A 24,853-nucleotide genomic window follows, 5' to 3' on the forward strand; every position below is an offset into this window, starting at 1 on the left:
CTGCAAAAGCGATGTTCTTACTTTTTACCGTAAAACTGCACAACTGTATTATGATACAATATTATAAAGACATGATTTATTTCATGCATTTGTAAAGCTTCAAGACATGTTTAAAATTCAGTTAAAATCAGAGTTTTTTTAGGGGAGTCCTCAACAGCTGATTATGTAAGAAATTGTTCATTTGAAAGATAAAGCCTTGAAAATTGCTGAAATAACTCGACCCAATCAACTTGCAAAACATCATAAACTGCGCAAGACTACATTTAAGTTCATTTTAATAAACAAAAGATAGATTGGTAGTAGTAAAGAACTGTTGATCTAACTAAGTGATTATTAGTACAAGTCTGGTAATACAACTGTAACATGATAAAAATAAAACTTACACTGACATCTATAACAGTTCAAAGGCTAGTGCTGTATGGTGAGTCCCGATTGTCAATGCAAGTATGAATACACATTAATGCACAATTACTTACACAATAAAACTTTTATGAAAAATACCAACGATGAACATCTTTTAAAATGTTCTTGCTTTATCTCGGTTCTCTTAGTGTAATACTGAATTCAAGAAAGGTTCTCAAGGCATCATTGGCAATATATACCACATGTCAGAAAATCAAATCAAATTGTATCAAATTCAACAAGGCTACATTTATTGCCTGAAATAATTTGACGTTGTACAGATTCCTTAGACTTTTTGATAAACCTTATGAAACCTTTATGAATATACTCCAAACTTTGGTTGTTTTTTCCTAAAGACGCTCTTAGTTTTTCTGCTGCCGCAGTTTTTTTCAGATACCTGTTTGTTTTATTAAGATGTTTAAACAACACTATGAAAAATGTTGGCCATAACATAACTAAAATATGAGGCAATATTTACTTGACGTTTAAGTTCAAAGAAGTAGTGTCTTCGCCTTTGAAGAGAGCATTTTATTATAGTACAATACAGGAACTAGAAAATAAATAAAATACATCACTATCGGTATTGTTCATGGTTCAATTAAATTCCAATGAATGTGAAATTTCAACGTACTTGAATACTTAAGTTACAGCTTAATCTGCACTACTGGGGCATGATGGGAGGCCTACTACATGTATATTGATTGTACTTAATAGAAATCACTAAAACCGTAAAATCAACGATTGTTACAAATCATGGAACAGAAAGAGTGAATTATAAATGGATGGGCATGACAAGATGGTTAGTGAAATTAGCGTATTAATGCATAAGGTCAATTATTTTGAGGCTCACTCAATGTATTTTTACATGCAGTCTAAACACACAAGTTTAAACCATAACTGTCACGTACAGCTTTTATCTTTTTTTATGTAAATTAGACAGGCTGATTCAGATTTTGTACTCGAAATAAAGATTAATCGACTAACTTTTAAAGTCATGAAGGCTTTTTCATTCTCGAAAACATCGCACATTCTCAAAAAACTCGAAAATATCAGCCTCGAAAACAACACAATCGCATAACAAGCTCCGCCCATAAATATGTGACGTATGCTAGCTTTTTAGGAATGAAAGTTGGAATTTTTAGTCCGATTTAGAATGATAGAGATGGGTGTCTGAAAAACTTGTTATTATCTAAATTCAGCCTTCAAAATAATCTCATTCTTTTATGAAAGGTAGATAAACTATTACAGCATTGCTCGTAGCTTGTTGCAAGATGTTTAATGAGAAATGAGCTCTAAAAAACGCGATAACAACACTAGTCTGTGATAAAATCGCGCTTTTTTGAGCTCATTTTTCTCAGCGTTCAGCCTATTAAACATCCTGTAACAAGCTACGAGCAATGTTAAATAGTTTTTATCTACCTTTCATAAAAGACAGATTACTTTGAAGGCTGAATTTAGATAATAATGGGTTTTATTAAGACACCCATCTCTATCATGCTGAATCGGACTAAACATCTCCCACTTTCGTTCTTAAAAATCTAGCACACGCCACTTATTTATGGGCGAAGCTTGTTGTGCCGATTGTGTTGTTTTCAAGACCAATATTGAAACGCTGTAAAAAGCCTTCATGACTTTGAAAGTTAGTGGACCAATCTTTATTTCTAGTACAAAATCGGAATCAGCGTGTCTGCTTGATAAAAAAAAAAACAATAAAAGTTGTCTGTGACAGTTATGGTTTAAGTAAAACAGAATCCGAAGACCTTAGGCCAGGGAAAACTTGTTGAACTGAAATGGTTATAAAGCAGACCCTCTTATGTCTATGGAAGTTCTGGGCATAAAATTTTGAAAGTAAGCTTGATGGTTTGCGGTTTCAGCTTGAAAAACTGTTGAGTCAGACACTCTAGTATTATGGTTATGGAGATTGGACTGTAGGAGAGATATTACCAAGAGGTCTCAGCAAGGGTTGAATGAACATCTTTAATTATAAATTTTAAAAGATTAATGCAGGCAACCTGCCTTTTATTTTTTTAAAAAGTACTAAAGCAAAAGAATCCCTGACTTCGGTAATCCCTTTCCTATCCTTCAATCTTAAGATGAATCGTACAGCTTTTCTCTGAACTATTTCTGCTTTAAAATTGTGGTTTATCAAATGGGGTCTTGAAGTTCACTTGCATGCTCTAACAAAGGCCTACACAGGGTGACGGAGGCCATGTATTTCATGTTCTTTAGGGCTGAATATAATACTCACTTGAATAATCCTAATCTCTGACAAGCGCTAGATGTAATTTTCTTGAAGTATGCGTCCAAGAATAGATTGTTTCAAATTTAAACGATTAAGTAACAAAAACTCTCAACAAAGGTAACAGGTTCATTCTGTAGAGCAGTGTGTGATTTGACCAACTAATGGGTCATTAAATTGACAACATGGCATTTTTGAGTATTAAACAACTTCATCCATGTGTGATCACATACTTCCAAATTAATGAGATCTTGCTGGAAGTTGACTACGTCTGACACAGAGAGCTGATTTTAGCATAAAGTAGAAATTATTGATAAATAGCCAAACTGCACAAAATGTCAGAGCGTCACAGATGTCATTGATGTAGACAAGAAACAGTGGGAGGCCAAAACAGAGCTATGAGGAACGCCAGAAAAAAAGTAGAAGACCCTGAAGTAATACCATCAATCACCTCTCTCTGATACCTATTCGACAAAAATATTTAATCCATTTGATTATAAATGTAGATGCAATCATCTCAGTTTTCAATAACTTATGGCTAAGAAGCTGGTGAGCAACCTTATCAAATGCCTTAGAGCAGTGCAAGAGATCAGCCAATAGGCACAGAATGCCCTTCATCAATCATGTTCATTAGTTGTTGTTATTAGCTGAGTGGTACAAGACTAATTCCTCTTGATATTATGTTGGTTTTTACCAATAATTTCTCAAGGTCATTGCTAATAAGATTCAAAACAATGTTTACGAAGTTTACTAGCTATACTTGTAAGAGACAGGTCAATAATTGCCAATAGTCTTTCGATCGCCCTTATTGAAAATCGGCATTATGTTTCCAATTGGATGGTAATTAGAATGTATCTAATGAGTTCTGAAAAATATGGCTTAAAGTGACTCTATAGCTAGTTTCCTTTCAAAAACCATCTAGTTCAGCTGAATTTCCCGGTTTAAAGGAAGTTGTCATCTTGCAGACTCCTTCAGCTGAAACTTTAATTTGATAACAGGTTTAGAGTTATACTTACGAAAACTAGAATCGAGCTTAGAAAAAATACTACGAAAAAATGGATTAAAATTGTTAGCTTTCAGTTCCCTCTCACAGATGTTATCACCAGTGGCTGGTAGCTTATCCCACCCCACACTCGCTTGACAAAATAATAAAAAGGCTTAGATTGTCATTCGCCTAAAAGCTCATAAATGTATGTTGTAAAAACTATTTCCAATTTTCTAAAAAATTACTGTTCTCTTTCTTGAGAATTTTATACTGAGAAAGATGATTTTGCGATCTCGGTTTTTTATATTTATTATATTTATTGCTCTGCTTGCTCAATGTTTTTTAGCTGTTCTGTTGAACCAGCAAAAGTCATTAGCTTTTCTTTTATTAAACATGTGTGGAACATGGCAACCAACCATTTCCCTAAGATCCTTTACAAAAGTGCTCCAGGCAAAACAAATGCTCCCAAGAAGATTAATGGCATATACCACAGCTTCAAGGGTTTTCCTCAATCCAGCATTAATTGCCCTCTGCCCTACTAAAAAGCTTGATGACCTTCTCCCAAGGCGAATCAGGTTCAACTCCTACCCTAGCTACCAACTCCAACAGAAATGGCCGCAAAGACCTGGTTCAATAATAACTAAATCAAAAATATCCCACTGACCATTATTCAAAACTAGATCTCAAATGTTCTTCCATACACGAGAAAGACTCTTAACCAGGTATTCCAAGTTACATAATAAAAGTAAGTAACAAAAGGACTGATGTACTACCTTCACTTTACACTCTTCTTTAACAGAGCCATGGCTCCAATCTATGCCAGACAAATTTAAACTGCTAACTACAGTAACCGCGGCCTTTGCAAAACTCTCGTCCAAGAAATCAAATATATCATTGAGAGAATCAATTGAGTTCCATATACGACAGATATATAAGCGCAAAAAATAACAAATCTTTAGAGTTCACATCATCTTTGGGCAATGGACCGCCACCACTTTGACCGGTAAAGTGCTAAATGGAAAAGTTATAACATTGTGAAACAAACTGTGATTCACCGCCTCTAAAACACCCATGTGAGTTTCTATCAGTTCTATGCATTGTCTTATTAGCTGATGTAACTACTATCGATTGTATTATCAAAATAAGTTTTAAAGAGATGAAGAATATCTGCTTGGTATAACAACGATTGAATCACATTGGTTCTACCTTGAGCTATGGCAATCTCAAGCATGCATTCGTTTACTCCAGTAATGTTTGATTGTTTACCCTCACCACTTTATTTTTATTTATCTTGTACTTTAGAGTGGATTTTGTTCTCTGGTTTCCTACAGCTGCTTTCTTAACTAAAATCCTCTTTTTTGTCATCTGTTTTTTGTTGTCTTGTCTTTTTTGTCCGGTAGCATATTTACCTGTCAAGTCGGGCAAATATGCTATCCTTTTTTAAAGCATTTACTGCCTTCGCAATATCTCACTTTTTGCCTGACATAGGCTATCTGTGCAGTTTTAGTGGTCTCCCACTATTAGTTTTGCCTCCTGACTGGTCCGAGTGTAATTTGTCTATGTGACATTCTCTAAATAAAAATTCAACTTTGCTTCATGAATCCTCTTTGAAGAGATTTTTTATCTCTATATTCAGAGTAAGCTACTCCTCCAAGGTTGTTTGAGCTGCATTGACTATAACTTTTTGAGTTATTTCCTAGTTGGGTAACATATTCCGAACAGAACTGAGGAATAGAACTTAAGCTCTATGGAGCTTAAAACCATACTATTTCTTTTGACCTAACCTTTATTGTCTTCACAACAGCCTTGTAGGCATCCTCTAGATATGCAAACTTTCTTTCAGTTGGTCTAGTAAAACCCTGAATTTTTGCAACAACCCTGTCAGAAAGAGAACGTTCTAAAAAGAAAACATGAGCTCAATTGAGTCAGATACAAGTCGAGAATCTTGTCAACCTTTTTCTTCAAGAGTGTAAGGAACTCGTTGACTTATCACATCTTGAACAATATCAGTGAACACCGCTGATACTCAAAAACTGTGAGAATAAAAAGAAACACTGTACAACTCTTCAACATGTTACTTGGTGTAGTACTTGGGCAACTAAAATTATATTCCAACGTAAAAGTGCTCTCTGAATCAAATATTTCGCCAATCATAGCTTGTTAGATAAGGTTCTCACAAGGCGCTTTCGAAATAGAACTGTCCTCTAATTGCGATTGATAGAAAAGCGAGTTACAAACTAAGCGAATTACGGTTCAAGGCTAATTTTTCAATAAGTCTATGAAGTTAGACAGAGTTCTAACCATATAGCGTAGTTGGACCTCTATTTATAGAGTCCCTACACCTCAATGGTCCTAACTAGGCAACTTCGATACGCGTGAGAGATTGGCCGTTCCGGATCCACTTAATCTTTTTGTTGGAAGGCTAATGTCGCCATTTTAGACGGCAAACAATATTTTTTGCTCAGTTTGTTGTAGCTTTCTATATGGATTAAAAGACATTTAACGATTTCGGTGCATGTCTTAGATACTGAAAATTGTGTCTAATTATTGCCAAAATGTATTATTTCCATCTACCTTCCATTAACCATTTTCCAAGTGGTTTTAATGGCTGCCACTTTATTACTATTATTATGGTTATTACTTATGATTGTCATTACTTACTAGTCTAGTACTAGGATTAATAACTATGCATTCACCCAATGTTACCACTGCTGATTGCAATCATTTCATCTTCTCATCCACACCCACCCAGGCCTGCCAACCCGAGAGTGGGGCAATGCGTGAGCAGACCTGCCAATCCGAGAGCAGGGCAATGCGTGAGATTTGGTTTTGGGGCAATTGATGTATCAATGATAGTATATATAAAATTGTGAAAATTGGGGCAAAAATCTCACGCATTTCTCACGCATTTTCATTTTTTCTTTGGGGTGATTGCGTGAGTCTCACACCCAATGCGTAAGAGTTGGCAGGTATGCACCCACCACTGCTACTATTTCTATTACTACACACTAGTTTTAGATGTAGTTTTGATACTATTCAATAATCATTATTATTATTAAATAATTATCGTTTTCTGTTTTTATTTGGTTATTTATTGCCTGTTCTTTTACTCTCATCAATCAAAGCACTAATTAGTATTTTTGTTAGTATAACTATATTTTTAAACTAAAACAATAGCAAGAATAAGGCGCGATCTCCGCTCTGTTAAAGACTATGGTTGTTTCAATTTTTTACCCATACAGGCCAGAGATACTTTTTGCTAAAAGACAAACTTATTACTTGTGTCACTTATTGTGCTAATGATAATGAAAATACGATTATAATGGTAAATAAACGAAAGAAGATGGCAATAATAATAGTAGTACAAAATTTTTGCATTTTTCCATCGCACAATTTTTCTCCTACGTTTGTATAGAATTAGTCGTTGCTAAAAAATTATAAAATGTTCATGTGGACAAAATGAATTTGCAGTTATTCAGTAGTATTGGGTGGGATAGTGACAGCCAACAGCATGTCCTTTTTTGCCATTTTCTGTCTTTTGCTTATGATCTCCTCTGTACATAGTTGAGAGCAGAGATATCTTCTCCTGACAACATAACCTCTTTTCCCAAAGTTGAGCGGTTGCAGAAATTTTCAAAACAGACCATTCTAATTTTACTATCTACTGCATAAATGATATTGTTTTAATTGCAGCAGGTTGTTCTAACCGAAATCATGCCAAACTTTTGTGCTGCATATGGTTGCAGCAACAACTCTTTAAAAGCACCAAGCAAGTCTTACCACAGGTATTAGGAATGCTTCACATGTTTTTAAATGATGTCATAGGCATCTTATCAAATATTCAAGCAGACATAACTATTTTCAACTTTGCTCAAGACTCAAGTACTTGGTACTTGGTTGCAGGTTTCCTTCGGATCCAGTCGCTTCAGCAGCATGGGCAAGAGCGCTGAGAGGCGAAGAGTTCACTCCCAGTGAATTTTCTCGTGTTTGCTCGGATCATTTTCCATCTCACAGCTTTACAGCAGTGTTAGATGGGAAGAGGTATTTAAAGTCAGGGGCTGTTCCATCCATACTCAACTTCTCAAGTCACCTGCAGGTAAATAATGAGTAGTAGCAACGCCCTTCCCCCACACCCGCCCTCCTTGTTCCCTACCCGCCCTTCTTGTTCCCCATCCACTCCAACTTCCCATGCCTCGACCATCTTCTTCATCCACTTCTCAAATCTTTCCTTCTCCCTTGAGTAAACAATCCTGCCATTTAGGACAATGTATTGAAAGAAGAACTGCCAAATGTAGCCATGGCATTTTGGGTGAATGATAGTACTGTTGGGTAGATAATAGAACATTCTAGACGAAGAGTTTAGCTCACCTGCCGCTGAAGTGAGCAGATGAGTCTACATTTTACATGCCATTTGATTTGATCCAGGGCATATCAATACTGGTGACGCACTCATATTGTGTTTACTGAATGCCCGAAGTTGCATGGGTAATAAAAAAGTTTTGACACAGAAAATTTATTTTCAATCATCATATATAACATTTACCATTCTAACTTTTAAATAAAAGTGTTTATTTATTTTATGTTTGTGCCATAAGTTTAATTAAGTTTATGCTACGTATCCATATGTTTACAACCTTTTGGTAAGTCTGGGCACGTATTTTTCTTCTAGTACACTGGCAGACCCAAGCAGACTAGCAAATGTAATAAATATGTCATGGCATGGCGTAGTGGTTATAGTGCTTGTCTGCTATAACTGGACATACGACAAACCAACAAACACTTAGATTTCTATATATAGACCCATCTCAGTTGCTTGGATGGTGCAGATTTTTCGTACAGAAACACAGCAATTTACCATAGCCTAAGTTTTTTAGTTGCCACATGTATTTTTGCGACCCTGTATAGCTCTTATATGGCATAGGTAAGCAGATTCACATGCATAGTCTAATTCCAGCTTTCCATGAAAGACATCAGCTGGAATTAATTCATTTTTATTTTTAATTAGTGAATTAATAATTAAAAATTATTAATTTTCGTTATTAATTTACTAATTATTATTAATTAATAATTAAATAATAATTAATTACATGTATTAGTTAATTTATAATTAATTTATAATTAAATAATTAACAAATAAAACCAGGCTGTAGATGCATTTCATTTCATAGCCCAAGGTAAACAGTAGATGGAAGCTTAAATGTTCAGCCCCAAGTACAGCTACTTTAACAAACGCACAAGCCCCTGCAAAGAGCAAGTTGAATGCAATGGAACACAGTTATGCTGCTGATCTGGGTGAGGCCGATTGTGTTATGATTATTTTACATTCATAGTTATATATATACGTAAATATATATTAGTGGATTGACGTACATAGTATTTCATTTAGATTTTACTTGTAGTAATATTTTTATACTTTTTGTTTAGCTTTCATTTCACTTGTAGCAATATTTTTGTAAATGACATTACATTCACATATGACCTCACATGTCCATTATGACATTTGTGGCAATATACAGTATTTGTCTTCTTGATGGGTTGCTTAGCGTTTTATCTACACAACTCTCAAAAAACACCATCTTTAAGTAAGTATGGTACTCATAAGTATGGTAAAGCACTTGCTATCCATCATACCTAATATTGCTGTTCAGTCAATGTTTTAGAGTTGCCTTTTCATGTTTTGATTAACAAGTACCTCAAAAGCCCAGGACAAATAATGTCCATGCCTATTTAAATTCTCAGTATTTTCATCAGGTTGGTAGTGTATACACGGCAATCATGGGATAAAACGTCCCTCCAGCAAAAAAAGGTGATCCGTGTTGGCAGATCGTTCATCAGTATCAGATCGCATCTATCTCCCGCTAAGCCTATTTCCAAATGTAATTTTAAGGAGTTGTCAGCTCACTGTTTCAAGCATTGGTCACGCATAACCAAAGATTTCGAGCGCTCTAGTTAATTGTCTATGCAAGCCTTTCATAAGCTAGAGTAAATAGACTCGTTTGTTCAATTCTGATTCTCATAAAGCTATCAAAATTATCTACATCCATAGTCTATAACGCGAGCAATTTTGTATTATGTACTGAGTGAACCGTTGTCATCACATTCTATATTCCTGTAGAAGACTTCTATGACAAGGCTAACACTGTATCACGTAGTAAAATAATTCTGGAGAATATTTAGTTTGTAGCACAAACGCCAATTTCTACATTGTACAATCTCTTCCACGTACACTGCACCACTTAGACTGGTCAATGGTGTACCGCTCTAGACGGCTATTGTTGGCCTATAGGTAAAGAAATCAAGTACCAACCTATATAATGGTAGCAGCCATTGCCTGCATTAATAAGCACATTTTATAAAATTTTGTCAGTTTTAATGGAAACTATGTTAAACAAAAATAGACAGTATAATAATTGTCTATTTACAGCTTCTCCTCAAGGTGATGGATTAGTTTAAAAGATTATAAAGTTTTAATTTTATTTTCTAGAATTCACATACCCCTTTAATTAAAGATTAATTTTTAATTTAATAACCTGCAATTAAGATTAACAGACTTGAAAGTATATAAGAATAGTCTTGTTGGTGTAAGTTTGATCAGGTTTTGACCAGATGCAATTTTGAAAATTTTATGGTTTTTATGGTCAAAATATGTCAAGGATTGTGCTTCATAGCAGTGAAGTTGCTTCTCAGATGCTAGTATAATTTATTTGTGTTTTATTAATTTTTGTAAAACTGATAATTTTCCTTTAGAACATCGGAGCTGTCTTTACTTATGGATCAACTTCTTACTTTTATTTCACTTTTGTGGTGACGTAAATAATAAGTAAGAACGTACTTTTGTAGAATCGTACGAGTGCACGATGGTAGAAGACGATCATATTAAGTTCATTCAGCCACCTGAGGCTCCCATATTTACTCCTACAGAGGAAGAGTTTGAGGACCCCATTTCTTACATAGCTAATGTAGTCAAGCCAGTTATTGATAAAACTGGGATCTGTAAAATTCAGCCTCCATCAGTAAGTGTTTAATGTTTGCAAAAGTTGAGGAATGCACCGCACAAGGCAGTTAATGTGTTAGCCAACAACTAATGAAGTTGTCACCAATCACTCTTTTTTATTTTGTATTAAAACTTGCTCTCACTTTCTGTGTGCCTGCAACAGCTAGTAGGGGCCTACAACTTTTACTTTTTTCTTTTCTTGGAAGTTGTTAGGTAACAATAGAATTGCATCGTTTTAGTTTTTTGGCAATACAAACAACCTGGTAGGGCGCAAACTACATTTTAGGGCGCAAACTGCATTATATGTGGGGCATTAGTTTTGTATGCTCAAGTCATTTGAGAAAAGACCTCTGTAAATTTGTCCACATAATGCTTTCATAATTGTGGCGGTCAGTGTACACTAATATCTTTAAAACTCTAATACAATATTGATTGGTTGTTTTGAGACATCAAGGCTGAACATGATGTTTTTTGTTTAAATTTAGTTGAAATCTTTTCAAGTCTGTTCTAAACGGATGCTTTAAGAGTGGTAATGTAGCTATATTCCCTTTTTTTGTTGTAAAAAATTAAACTGTTGAACTAAAGCGATCACATGTTGATTCAGTATCAAGGCATATGTCTGACTAGTTAGAAGGTTATGAAATAGTTCTCTCTTTATGAATACCCTAGCTCTTCTTGAATACCCTAGCTAGATATTGTTCAACTAGTCGCGTAGAAAGTGGACTTGGTGGCATAGTTACAATTTTAGACTTGATGCTACCTGGTTGCATTTTTTATATGCTAACTTACTGTACATATAGGACTGGCGGCCCTCATTTGCTATCGATGTCGAGAATTTCAGATTTCAGCCTCGTGTCCAGCGGATCAATGAGCTTGAGGTATGTTTTTTGCCCTTTTCTTATGGGCAAATGATTGCAACATCAACTAACAAAAGTGTTAACAACAAAGTTTTGACTTGATCCCTTCAGCTAGCCATTGCTTTGCTTCACATAGCTGTTGTGTTGTAAATTTGAAATCTTGCCTTGTAGAAGGATTCTTTATTCAATCAGTCGGTAACAGTTGCATTTTACTTGTTGGACAGCATTTATACATCAACCATCATTTATACATCAACCCTCATACTCCTATCATCAGTCTGTTTACTTTGCAGGCTACTACTCGTGTGAAGTTAAACTTTCTTAGGAAGCTCACCAAATTCTGGGAGCTGCAAGTAAGTTTAGTAGTCAAGATGTTGTGTGGACAGGATATTGCAGAAATTAATAAATTAGTATGTGTGTAGCTAATAGACAAAGCATATATAAAAATATGAAAACAAACTGTTTCTAAATATCCATGAAAAACTTTAAAAAGCTCATGAGATTGACGATGAGGCGAAAGTGTGCAACAGCACTGCAGCTACTCGAGGCGATGAGCCTCGAGTAGCTGCAGTGACTATTAGTAGTGACTATTATGCATTACAGTCTATAGCCTTCTATAAGTTGGCTTATAGAAGCAGTTAAAATATTTAATAAAATTCGCAGCATTAAGATTTATACTCTGCTGTTAATTATTTTTATTTAAAATTATTCTCTGAAGGTGCTCATCTATCAAAAACCTTGCAATGGAAGTACTAAACTCTCAGCAAGAAGCAGTTACGATCTGCATTAAAACTCAGTTCTCACGCATCTTTAGTGGTCAACTACTCAAAAGTATGTTAAGTGACTCTGAATTGTATCATCTTTAACCTGAAGAGAAATATGACTAGAAAGAGATGGTTAGAGAATTCACAGTGGTGTAGTGAGATTTACTTGCAGCTGCAGTTTATGTCTTCATGTCATTTTTATGACAAAAATCATGACTTGTGACAACTGAAACGAGTTTAGTGTGTTGTAACAATCCGTATAGGATAGATCTTGTTATTCTGTGCTTTTAGGGCGCAGTTCTGAAAGTCCCGCTAGTTAATAGAGCTCCTCTTGACCTTTACAAGCTACAGAAGGTTAGTTTCTTTTACTGCATCTTCACTATCTCATACAATTTCTAATTCTTTTTTATCATTGGTTTTGACAATGACTCATTGATGAGTCTAAGAAGATATAGTGCCAGCGTTCGTGAAGTGGGTAGTGACCAAATTATATATTATGCTATTCCCTTATCTAATTTCATACAAAAACAGTCTGCGAAATGCATAGTTCACTCGCATCACTCATAATATGTAGATATTATGCTTTGCCTTTGGCAGCTTGTGCAGGTGGCTGGAGGTTATGAAGCAGTGACTGACAGAGAAAAGTGGTCTCGGATTGCTATTAAGATGGACTTACCAGATTTGCCCAACAAATGCTATGGTTCCATTCTAAAGTCTCACTACGCCAAGTACCTCTATCCATACGAGCACTTTGAAGGAAATTTATCCTGTTCCTCCAAGGTCTCCGAAAAGGTTCTGGATAATAAACCTGCTGCTCCACTAAAATCTCCAAAGAAGGTGAGGGTCGGAAGCATCTGTATCTTATACAGCCATTTACATTTGAATAGTTACATTCCACAGAGACTAATAGCCAAGTTGTTGGATTTTGCACTGCAGCGTGTATGCCTTCTGTTGACCTTGTGTTGACCTTCTGTTGACCTAGGAGCCAGACATCGATTACAATACCAACTCAGAGATGAGGAAGCTGCAGTTCTATGGAGCTGGGTATAAAGCAGCATTACCAACCACCATAAAAGCAGGTAAACCTTCCTCCTTGTTATGTTCCTGTGTAGTGGCATGTTGAATACTGTTGACATCTACTCAGCAACTTTATACAGTGATCATCGCTTATGTTTGATTTATTGTAGTAGCTCTGTAAAAGACAGTCGATCCCTGATTTAAATTGCGGTCAAGTGGGTGATAAATGCTTGGTAGCTTTATTCGTGTTCTTATCTGTCGTTGAACCAGAAGGGCTGTATACAGAAGATGTAACATTAATATTCATCCTCTGTGAAATGTAGTATAATAAGGGTAAACATGCAAACATGATAAACAGAAATGGATAACCATTAGTTATTCTGACAGGAGAGAAAGGTGAGAACGACCGATGCATGAGAGACAGAACTAAGGCTAGCTATGTAAGTCTTGCTTACTCTTTTCTCTCATTCAGCTACACCTATTTGGTACCACAAGCTTTTTATATTGCATAAAGTTTTGATGAAGAATTCAGTTTTTATATCTTTTACTTGTCATACTCATTTCTCGCTCTGCTGCAGTCGAGTGTCAGGTGTCTATGAATGCAATAAGTTAACCAACTATTAGGGTTTGGTGGGAACATTAAAGTGTACCGACAACTCTACCTCTATCACTTCATGAAACCCTTAGATTTAGACTTGTCAGGTTCACATGTTAATAATCTATCCTAAACTGACCTTTTACTTATTACTGGCCTCTTTCTCTAAAAGTACATACTTTTGTTTTCTGATTTGGTTCACATTTGGGTCATGTGTGTTCCATAGATAGATATGTGCATTACTTATGCATACCATAGACATACAATGTCTGTACAGTCATACTTTGAATTACGAGCCTAATGCATTTTGGGACTGACCTCGTATGTCAATTTACTCGCATGTTGGTGCAATTTATTTATTTATAGAACAATTAAATATGTATTGATTGGTTTCCATGCTCTAAAAACCCGCAAACACAAACACTTGAAACAAGATATTGTAACAGAAAAAACATGTTGGTTATTGTCCTAACTTACCACATGCTTTCAAAAAGCAACAAATAAAAAATAATGCAAGGAAATGTAATTAATTAAAATGTAAAATTAATACATAAATACAATAGCAGCTCACGCTAGCATTTGCTAAAAAGGGAGAGATAAATTATCCTTCATTACAACATTTGACTTTGATACATTTGGATTCTGATGTACAGACTTGACAGACTTGACAGACTTGAAAGCAAACTTTTATTTTAAACTTGTTGTAATTAAAATTTCTTTGATATTCATAGATTTAAATTTCTTTTCGCGGCTTAGCTAATTTTTCCTTTGTTTCGCTCTCACAATCAGCTGGTCATTTTAAGAGGAACCTATCTAAGGACATCTGCCTTTGTCGCCCTTTTAACATGTTGCGATATGGACAAACACAGGTTTCGTCACAAAGGGCTAATGCACGATAATTGTGGATGTATCTCTGTCATTTTGCTAAGCTAGCTCAATCATGCATACACATTTCACATATTTTTCAATAATTTCACATTTAATATCGATTGTTACCATCCGCTTTTTCTTTGCATTATCATTCATTGTACCGGTTAACATTCGGTCTACACACAGTACTTTTAATTTACATAATTCTGCACTGAGCATCGCACACAAGAAAAACTGCAAAAGTATAACATGAGCAGTTGAAAGATACAGTGTGATGCTGTTCTCATAAAACACATCTGACATAATTGGATACTGACTCCCGTGCTCGTATCTCCAACTTAGCTCGTATGTTAGTGATTGACTGGAGACTACTAAAACTGACTTAGCTAAAGCTGGCTCGTATCTCAAGTTTCTCGTATGTTGGGGCACTCGTAAGTTGAAGTATGACCGTATATATGTTTGGTGTGTGCATTACCTGTGTACAGCATAGACATACACTATATCTATAAATCAGATAGATGTATGCATTATTTGTGTATATGCTAAATAGCTGTGTCTATATTTGTCGCTATCGAATAGCTGGAGAGTGATATCTGCAGAACTTGTGGTCTGACAGAGAATGAGGAAGAGATGCTGACATGTTGCAATTGTGACGAGGTCTATCACAAGTACTGTCTATTTCCAAGGGTTGAGGGAATTGTCAAAGGACTTTGGAGGTGTCCAAAGTGTGTTGCCAAGGTGAGATTATAATTTGTGCCTTTGAATGAGGAATATGAGATGTATACACAGGTATTTAATGTGTTCAATTCCTCACCTGTTCTGTAGGAGTATAAGAAACCTGCCGATGTGTTTGGATTTGACACTGCACCAGATTTCTACTGCTTGGCTTCATTTGGAGCCATGGCTGACAAGTTCAAAGAGAATTATTTTCAGAAGTCCATCGGGGTATGTATCTACTTGAGCCGACTACAGACTATAGGCACTTGACTTATTTCTGAACTATTCAAATAGATCAAGTTTTTAACTTCAAATCTTTACTAAATCAATTTTCGAGGGTAAAGAATTTGAATTTTGAATTTAACTTAAGAGATACCCAAACTTCGTATACTAAAGTATAAAGAGTGAAACCACTACTATTGATTGCCTAAACATACATAGTTTCCATGATAAGTATAATATTATATATGAAAAAGGTGGACAATTTAAGCAAATATTTAATGTACTTTCAAAGTAATTTTTAATGTACGAAGTTCAAAGTTTCTCGAAGCATTGTAAATAGAAACAATAAGACTGGAGGTGAAACAGAACCATAAAATAAGATGAAATGATAAATTAGTTTAAAGTTTAGGTTAGTTAAAGTCTAGGTTAGTTAAAGTTTAGGTTAGTTAATGTCTCGGTTAGTTAAAGTTTAGGTTAGTTAAAGTTTAGGTTAGTTAAAGTCTAAGTTAGTTAAAGTTTAGGTTAGTTACAGTTTAGGTTAGTTAAAGTCTCGGTTAATTAAAGTTTAGGTTAGTTAAAGTCTCGATTAGTTAAAGTTTAGGTTAGTTAAAGTGTAGGTTAATTAAAGTCTAGGTTAGTTTAAGTCTAGGTTAGTTAAAGTCTCGGTTAGTTAAAGTCTAGGTTAGTTAAAGTTTAGGTTAGTTAAAGTCTAAGTTAGTTAAAGTTTAGGTTAGTTACAGTTTAGGTTAGTTAAAGTCGAGGATAATTAAAGCAAGTTTTGTTGTTGCATCTCTGTCACCACCTTTAGCTCTGCATCATCCACCTTCTACACTACCCAGTCTACACCTCTATTTGCCTGTCTCCAAGGTGAATTGACCATTAAATATCTTTTTGTTGATTGTTTCTTCCTTTCACAATTTATGTTGCTGCATTTGTCATATATAATATCCTTGTTTTGCTGCTATTGTAATTGTCTGCACTATTTACTAGGGTGTTGTAATGGGTTGTTGTGTCATAGACCGTATTGAATGAATTATCATGTACTCTTGTAGTAGTATTTAGTTGAACACACAAAGAAGGTTCTACACCAAATTATATTTGCATGTAGAGTTTCTACTCTACTTGGAACACTTCTCTCCGCGCATCTTCAATCGTTTTGTCCACTGCTTGAGGTGTTGTCTTCTCTTTTTGTCTTTTTCCTGTGTCTCGCTCATGCTATCTTTACAACTAAAAGTTGCCACTCTGAAACAGGAAGTATCATGCGCTGAAGTGGAAGAGGAGTTCTGGAAGCTGACATCTAACATTAATGAAACAGTCACAGTCCATTATGGGGCGGACATACATGCCCTCACCAATGGCAGTGGTTTTCCAACCAAGTTATCTGACAGGCCGACATTTGAAGAGGAGGTATGTTTATATGTATATCAGTTGCTGTAATGTGTTTATTGTGAGATTGAAGTATCAGTTGTACGGCGTCGTAGTCTACCGTGTCATGTCTATGTTAATGGGGTTCATTCGTAAACAAATCATTTTCAATTGCGTTTTCTGTCTCATCTATCGGGGACTGTTTATTTGCTAGAAATATGTAAAGAGCAAATGGAACTTAAACCGGTTGCCAGTGGATGAGGGGTCGGTGCTGAGGTTTGTATCCGGCGATGTGTCGGGTATGAAGGTGCCCTGGTGCTATGTTGGCATGTGCTTCAGCTGCTTCTGTTGGCACATAGAGGACCATTGGAGCTACTCCATCAACTTCCATCACTGGTCAGTTTGTCACGCAAGATATTTGAATCCTTTGTGTTCTAATCATTCCAAACTACGACATTTTTGTGATGGCTGCGATTAATTGTTCATTTTTGAGCTTTTAAGAGCTTGTAATCACATTTTCAAATATTTTGCACCTACAACACATCAGAGTAAGGCATGGTGAACATTTTGATACCAAATAACTGTAATGTGAATTTTGTTGCAAATCAACCTTTAATGCTGAAATTTGTTTGCTAACGTACACTTAGTATTTTTGCTAACGTACACTTAGTATTTTTGCTGTGAAAGCTAGAGTGTCTGTAATAGAATTTTTCTGTGAATCAGCAAAAATCTGCACAGGAATCAATACATTTGAAAAACAAAAGCCACGTTTAATAACTTTTTTAGCTTAGTTGAATTGAATGCAAAAGAAAAACGCTATCCTTTTCGTCGTTTTGCACAAATGCAGACCCCCATTCTCTAACATAAAAATATACTTATCAGAAATATCTAAGACCCAATGCTGAAGAATTTCACTTGCAGAAATACGCTTAGGTTGCTCTTTGATTTCTTTTTTATTCATCTTAAACTGAAAGTAAGAAAATTTGGAAACCACGATATGATGCTGTGAATTCTGAGTGAAATGAAAACTAACTGGCCATATTTTTAGCAAAATAATAACCCAATATCTTAAATTTGTTGTTGCTAAAGTTTTGGTTGATTGGTTAACGCTGGGATCCTTGATCAATGTTTGTAATAGGTAGTAAGACCGGTCGCTATAAAGGCTTTGCAGCAGAATGAACGGTATACGCGAACCGTTACAAAGCCTAAAGGGTTAAATAGAATAAGCGTGTCTAAAGACTGCTGGTCATATAGCGAGAATTACTAAGTTGTTGACAGGAACTCGGGCTATGTTTCTAGAGAATAGTAGTTCTCAAGTCAACACGTTAGACCAGCTTTAATGCATTATTGCACGATTGCTTTACTGTATTTCCTGTAGGGGGGAGCCGAAGACGTGGTATGGAGTACCGAGCTCCCATGCAGATACTCTGGAGGAGGTGATGAAAGGAAGAGCTCCAGAGCTATTCGAACAGTCTCCTGATCTCCTTCACCATATTACTACTATTATGAACCCTAACATGCTCATGGCCAACAATGTTCCTGTTAGTTCATACGTAGCTTTTACTCAACCATAACGTGTCATCTGTCAAGGCTTGTCATGCATTTATGTTAGTTCACATCATTCATCCTACTGTCATCTACTGAAGCACCTACGGATTAATTGCTCTTACAGGTGGTGAGGACCGACCAGTGTGCAGGGGAGTTCATTATCACCGCTCCACGAGCTTTTCATGCTGGTTTCAATCAGGGATATAACTTTGCTGAAGCTGTCAACTTCTGTCCTGCTGATTGGGTGAGCTGCCTTTCGAAAATTAATTTTCCCAAAGTATTTGTATTGGATAATGCCCAATCGCCATTGATTCCAAGGAAATCACAACTAGTTCGAATGAAAAACAAATTCTTTTTGTATAAATCTGGTATTTAGCTTGGCTGAGTACCTGGCAGGTTGATGATTTGCATGGTGATTAATTAGGTTGGTATTACAGTGCGTATGCAGTTTTTAAAACTGCTCGTGTGCTTTAACCCTTTCGCTGCCATAAACGCATTTATGCGTTTTCTAGGGTCCACTGCCATAGACGCATTATTGCGGCTTTCCCAGCTATTGCGTAGTAACCTGATTTTATTATTTGTTGACAAACATAACCCGCGGTCTTCAAGACTTTTATGAAATTGACAGTGTTGTCCAAAGATTTCTCTATAAAATTATCCTAAAACAACGAAGCAATTTTAAACTTTTGTTTGAGAATTTCTCATCTAAAAGCAAACGTTTTTTGTGTGAGTTCATTAAGTACCGCGTGCGAGTCAGAAAACAGGTAATTAGTTATGTTGATGAAATCATAGCCAATTCAGATTCAGATTTCCGTGATTATACAGATTAATTAAAGTAGCAGCACTGTCTCTTATAGTGGTGAAAATAATAGTTTTGTAAGAGTAAGGAACATTGTGGAGGATCGTTTTAGCTTCCATCGATCGTAGTTTCACATAGCTTTATCATTGCACAAAGTATAGATCTATTAAATTTTTGCATAGGAATGTTGGTTAAAATGTTGGTAAAATAAAATATGTAACAAAGATGTCGTAGATAGAAATTGAAAGTAAAAAAAATACTGTATACATATCATGAAGCAATATCGGCAATTTTCGGTAAAATGGCTAGCACTAGGCAGAATTTGTACATGGTTGGCAGTGAAAGGGTTAACTGAAGTCATAGATGACGTGACGATTGCGCATCTTTAACGCCTACTCAAGGTCATTGCCTTTAAACTCGATGAGCTGTACATAGCGCAATCTTGCAGCTGCCCCACAGATAGCTAAGAGTTCTGTAGTACCTGCCATGTACTTGTACTCGAGAATTTAGGGAATTTATATTGAGAGAAAGTAAGCAGAGATGATCAGCTTCTCAGAAATGTTAGTGAAATCCTCACATAGGCTCAATATTTGAGTCCTTCAATACTTCTGCATCAAGTACTCACCTTATTTGAGTCCTTCAATACTTCTGCATCAAGTACTCACCTTATTTGAGTCCTTCAATACTTCTGCATCAAGCACTCACCTTATTTGAATCCTTCAATACTTCTGCATCAAGCACTCACCTTATTTGAATCCTTCAATACTTCTGCATCAAGCACTCACCTTATTTGAGTCCTTCAATACTTCTGCATCAAGCACTCACCTTATTTGAGTCCTTCAATACTTCTGCATCAAGCACTCACCTTTTAGAATGCCACCTGTCTCAAAATTCAAGCTAAGCAAAACCACTGATTTGCCCCTTGTAAATTCTACAATAATGCTATTATTACCGATAGCTGCCGATGGGCCGGGCCTGCATCAGCAACTACAAGAAAGTTAAGCGTAACTGTGTATTTTCTCACGAGGAGCTAATCTGCAAGATGGCCGCTGATGCTCAGAGTCTCAGCCTGCAAGTGGCACTCGAGGCTCACAAGGAGCTCCTCATCCTCGTCGACCAGGAGCGGCGGCTGAGGAAAAAACTGTTGGAGCACGTGAGTAGGAACTGACCTCATGAACTGACCTCATTACTTCATGTACTGCTTTGACTGATTTTGGTTCCCTCTCTACAGATAGGCTGATCATGTGGTTCATTTATACACATTGCTCGTAATTGGCTTTTGAAAATAAATGGAATGCTCTCTTTCTAATGCGCATAAACTTTAGTTTAAATTAATCTGGGCAAGTGTCAACATGGCCAATATTTTCAGTGTTTTCTGTAAACCAAAAATGACTTCAATGTCACGTTTCCATCAAGAGGAGATAACGATGATGAGCAACACTAGTTTCTGTCTCTTTATTTCAAACCATTAAAGGGGTGGAGACTTATTTTTAGCTAATAGTTGACATAATTCTAGATTCTAGTCTGGAGGTGTTAGATCTCTTATATGGTCAAATATGAGTGTTCTGTATTATGTAGTGTATATATTCTGTCATGGTAATGAATAAGTGATCTTTAATGATATGGTTAGACTTGGTGATACACTTATTAGTAGCGTTAGCGACAGTGTACAGTAGGTACAAATCTTTATATGGTAGATTATTTATGGATTTCATCTTGTAGTGTGATACAAACTTATATTTGAGACTTCTAAACATTCTGTTACAAAGATATTGAATATGATTGTAATTAGGGTCGTGACAAAAAATAAGTGAGTTATACATGTACACGTTTTATTGATAACTAATATATCTAGATTACCTTATTGATAGCTAATATTATTTAGGTTATGTTATTGATAGCTAATATATTTTGATTATTTTAGCAAATATAAAAGAATTTCCTACTTGCATGTTTCAGGGAATCACACAGGCGGCACGAGAGAAGTTTGAAATGAAGGCAGATGATGAAAGGCAGTGTTGTTACTGCAAGACCACATGTTTCCTTTCAGCCATTGTGTGTCAATGTAGAGCTGGTGAGTCGCTTCAGTTTCTGTGACCATTTGACATGCGTACATCAATAGAATTACGTACAAGCTCTACTTGATATATGCAGGTGCTATTGTGTGCTTGGAGCACGCGTCTGAACTCTGTCATTGCCCGGGATCCAAGAAATGCTTGCTTTTCCGTTACACCCTTGATGAACTGCCTGCGATGATTCGAGGGTTAGGTAGCAGAGTGAGTGGTTTTCAGAAGTGGAAGACTGCAGCAAAGAAAGCATACTCTGCTAAAGGAACGGACAGACTTAGTGAGTTGTCTTTCCCTTCGGAGTATTCAGTGCAATTTTTTTTTGTTTTCAGCTAAAGACTCAAGAATTTTTGCAGTAAAATTGATGAAAACGTAAATTAATAGTTTAAATCAGTAGTGAGAAAACAATGCTTTTAGTGAATATAATAGTCGGCTTGCCGTTACCGTATATCCCTGCATATAAGACAATTGAAGAGCGCAAAAATGTTACCAAACTTAGGGGTCCGTCTAATACTTAACTCTGATTGAACGCAAATGAAATGACCAACACTAACTTAATTTCAACAAGTACAGCCTGAACTGTGCTAAGCATGCGGCTGGTAGCCTTTTACTTTCAGTTTGTTTTCTACAGTAACGATGGCTCACACGCTGCTTTTCTTCAAGTGCGCTTGAAGAAAAGCAGCGTGTGACCATTTATTAAAAAAGATATACAACGCAACCGACACATTCAGCCTTCTTTTGTCCAACTTTTGTTCTCGCAATAAGATCGTGCTCACTCACATGAAGCAGATCTTGTTTGATATAACATGCTATGATGGCGATAACAGTTTGGTTGATTGGTCGGTCATACCCATGACCACTTGCGTTTTACGCGCATCACATGCAATTGCATTGATAGTATCATATTGATAGTGGGGGTCCTCCCATGTTTTGTGATGATTTTGACGACCCGACGACAGGGATATTTAAAAAGTGACAGACGAGACGACCATTTATCAATGTAGGGGACGAGGTGACGAGGATTGTGTAAGTAGGATTACTAAAGGTATGGCTACACATAACGAATTTTTCGTTGGTTCTGAGTTCTGGCCGAGATCACGAAAAACGCAGAATTAATCTGTCGGAATTCACAGAATTGTTTGAGCTGTGCATGCCCACCGAGTCCGTCGATGAAACGCTTTTAACAGATTAAACAAATTATTAGCGAGCACGATTCTAGCAGCTGTAGCAATTAGTATAGTCCAAGACATGTGTCGCGACACACAATAAAAGTACATTTAACAGAAAGCAATTTAACATAGAACACACGATGTAACTGTTCAAGTTGCGCTATTATTGGTTAGCGAGCACGACTCTAGCAAATTTTAAGATATATGTAGTCCGAGAACATAATGCGACACGCAAGAAAAATATTAAGAAAATTCACCATTTTAAATACGATGCAACCGATTTGATTGCGCTAAAGATGGCAACATTTTCTACCACAAAACTTTTGCTGCTGAAAAGAAAATATAATTAAAAAATAAACAATTTGTAGCTATAGCGTCCAAACAATAAATACCTACAATAACGCAATCCAAGCACTTGCATCGTGTGTACTATGTTGAATTACACTTATACTTTTATTGTGTGCTATTATACGTCTCTTGGACTATACTAATTGCAAAAGCTGCTAGAATCGTGCTCGCTAGCACGATTCTAGCAGCGCAGAATAATTCTGTGTGTTTCAATCATTTTGTGATTTCGGTTAGAACCAACAAAACATTTGTTACGTGTAGCCGTACTTTTACTAACTTATTATTTGTCCATAAATCAACGCGTTCAACCGAAACTTCACTAGTTTTGGTTTGAAACATCTGACCCAGCATTTTAAGACTGCCAAATAATTAAAGTAAACAGCAATGTAATGCCACGACATTGACAGCAAATCCGTTTCCAAGTCTGTGACTGACAGTGATTATTAAAGACAATCTCGGTCTATTTTCAGTACAAGAAATGTAGCCCTAAAAACCTAAGACGGCTGTCACTCTTCGCGGAGTAATCAGCAACGCTCCCAAACATCACTAATAAGTTTGTGAAGGTCGCTGGTTGAACCATGCTTTTGGTTAGCAGTTGTTCAAACTGAGCAAGTTTCAGGTTTTTAACGCAACCCAGTGCCACCAGAATGGATATTTGTATTAAAATAACGAATGTGAAGAAAGAGGTTGTTTTGGTTACCAACTTGAAAAAGGTGACGACAGTGATTTTAAAAGTGACGACAGTGATTTTAAAAGTGACGACAGTGATTTTAAAAGTGACTATTCTGACGACAACTTTGTGTGGTAGGACCCCCGATAGTATTACAAAAATTTTACCGAAGAAATGTCTGATTTTACCCTTAAAAGGGAACTAATGCCTTACACTACTTCTTTGATAAGGGTTACCACCATCATTAACTATTTCGCTACCAAATAAATTTTTTGCCGAGACAATTAAATGTTTATTAAAACCAAATATTTGACATTGGCACATATACTGTGTCATAACATTGGACCAAATTAATTATCATAAAATTTTACATTTTATGATGTCATAAAAACCACCATTGTGTTGCAAAATAGTTGAGACATTTTTTGTCTTATACTATCATTGCTGACAAGTTGGGAATGTTCTGAGTCAGATGAGTTGCCACTATTACTACAATATACGGTTTCACTATTAATGTTAAAAATATATGCTCACTGTACTACTAATTGTACTACTAGGGATTCCACTACTTCTGTACTACTATTGCTCGATAGAGAATCAGCAGAAATCCATAGATCTACAACTTTTGAAACCTACATGGCTGTCATATGTCTGATCATCGCGGAGAACAAATACCGTACTTTTCAGACTATTAGCCACTACTTTTTTCTGATGATTTGAGCCATGCGGCTTATATAAGGGTGTGGCTAATCTGTGGCTTTTTCTTTCACCGCCAGGGCGCATTAACCAGAATCTCCGGTTAGTGCGACTCTAGCGGTGCGAGAAAAAGCGAAACAATGCCTAACGGTATTGTTCCGTTAGACACTACAATAAAAAGCGTCGGTTAATACGAAACAGTGCCGTTAGACACTGTTCCGTTTTAAACCGGAAAGTTGCTGCCGTGTTAAAGAGCACCGCTCCGAGTTCTGCGGCCTATACAAAGGTGCAGCCTATGTATTGTTTTATTATCGTTTTTTGGAAAATAAAGCAGTTGCGGCTTATATAGGGGTGCGGTTTATAGTCTGAAAAGTACGGTATCCATAAAAGTGTTTTTGCAAAGCGAAAATATGATCAGCGTGAGATGCAAATATGTTTTTTTGGCTCAACGCAAACAGACGATTGTTTCCTTTTGGTTAAGCAGAAACCCTATAGGCTAATTATACAACCACTCACCAATCAGAGAAGTT

General features: G+C 36.2%; 1 protein-coding gene across 1 annotated transcript in view; it reads left to right on the forward strand.

Moving 5' to 3' along the window:
- The first annotated feature begins 9,769 nt into the window (after window positions 1–9,769).
- The window catches only part of LOC137392903 (lysine-specific demethylase 5A-like), a 34,347-nt gene continuing 19,263 nt past the window's right edge, over window positions 9,770–24,853 (forward strand). The window contains exons 1-17 of the mRNA XM_068079263.1: window positions 9,770–9,912; window positions 10,467–10,639; window positions 11,421–11,498; window positions 11,771–11,830; window positions 12,533–12,595; window positions 12,839–13,078; window positions 13,224–13,320; window positions 13,646–13,698; window positions 15,303–15,461; window positions 15,549–15,668; window positions 16,914–17,069; window positions 17,242–17,423; window positions 18,406–18,568; window positions 18,700–18,819; window positions 20,333–20,527; window positions 21,334–21,448; window positions 21,529–21,720. Coding sequence (XP_067935364.1) covers window positions 10,484–10,639; window positions 11,421–11,498; window positions 11,771–11,830; window positions 12,533–12,595; window positions 12,839–13,078; window positions 13,224–13,320; window positions 13,646–13,698; window positions 15,303–15,461; window positions 15,549–15,668; window positions 16,914–17,069; window positions 17,242–17,423; window positions 18,406–18,568; window positions 18,700–18,819; window positions 20,333–20,527; window positions 21,334–21,448; window positions 21,529–21,720 — 2,149 coding nt within the window. The 5' untranslated portion in view covers window positions 9,770–9,912; window positions 10,467–10,483. The remainder of the gene's footprint in view (window positions 9,913–10,466; window positions 10,640–11,420; window positions 11,499–11,770; window positions 11,831–12,532; window positions 12,596–12,838; window positions 13,079–13,223; window positions 13,321–13,645; window positions 13,699–15,302; window positions 15,462–15,548; window positions 15,669–16,913; window positions 17,070–17,241; window positions 17,424–18,405; window positions 18,569–18,699; window positions 18,820–20,332; window positions 20,528–21,333; window positions 21,449–21,528; window positions 21,721–24,853) is intronic.

This window comes from Watersipora subatra, chromosome 4 (assembly GCF_963576615.1).
Source record: "Watersipora subatra chromosome 4, tzWatSuba1.1, whole genome shotgun sequence".
Classification (NCBI taxonomy): domain Eukaryota; kingdom Metazoa; phylum Bryozoa; class Gymnolaemata; order Cheilostomatida; family Watersiporidae; genus Watersipora; species Watersipora subatra.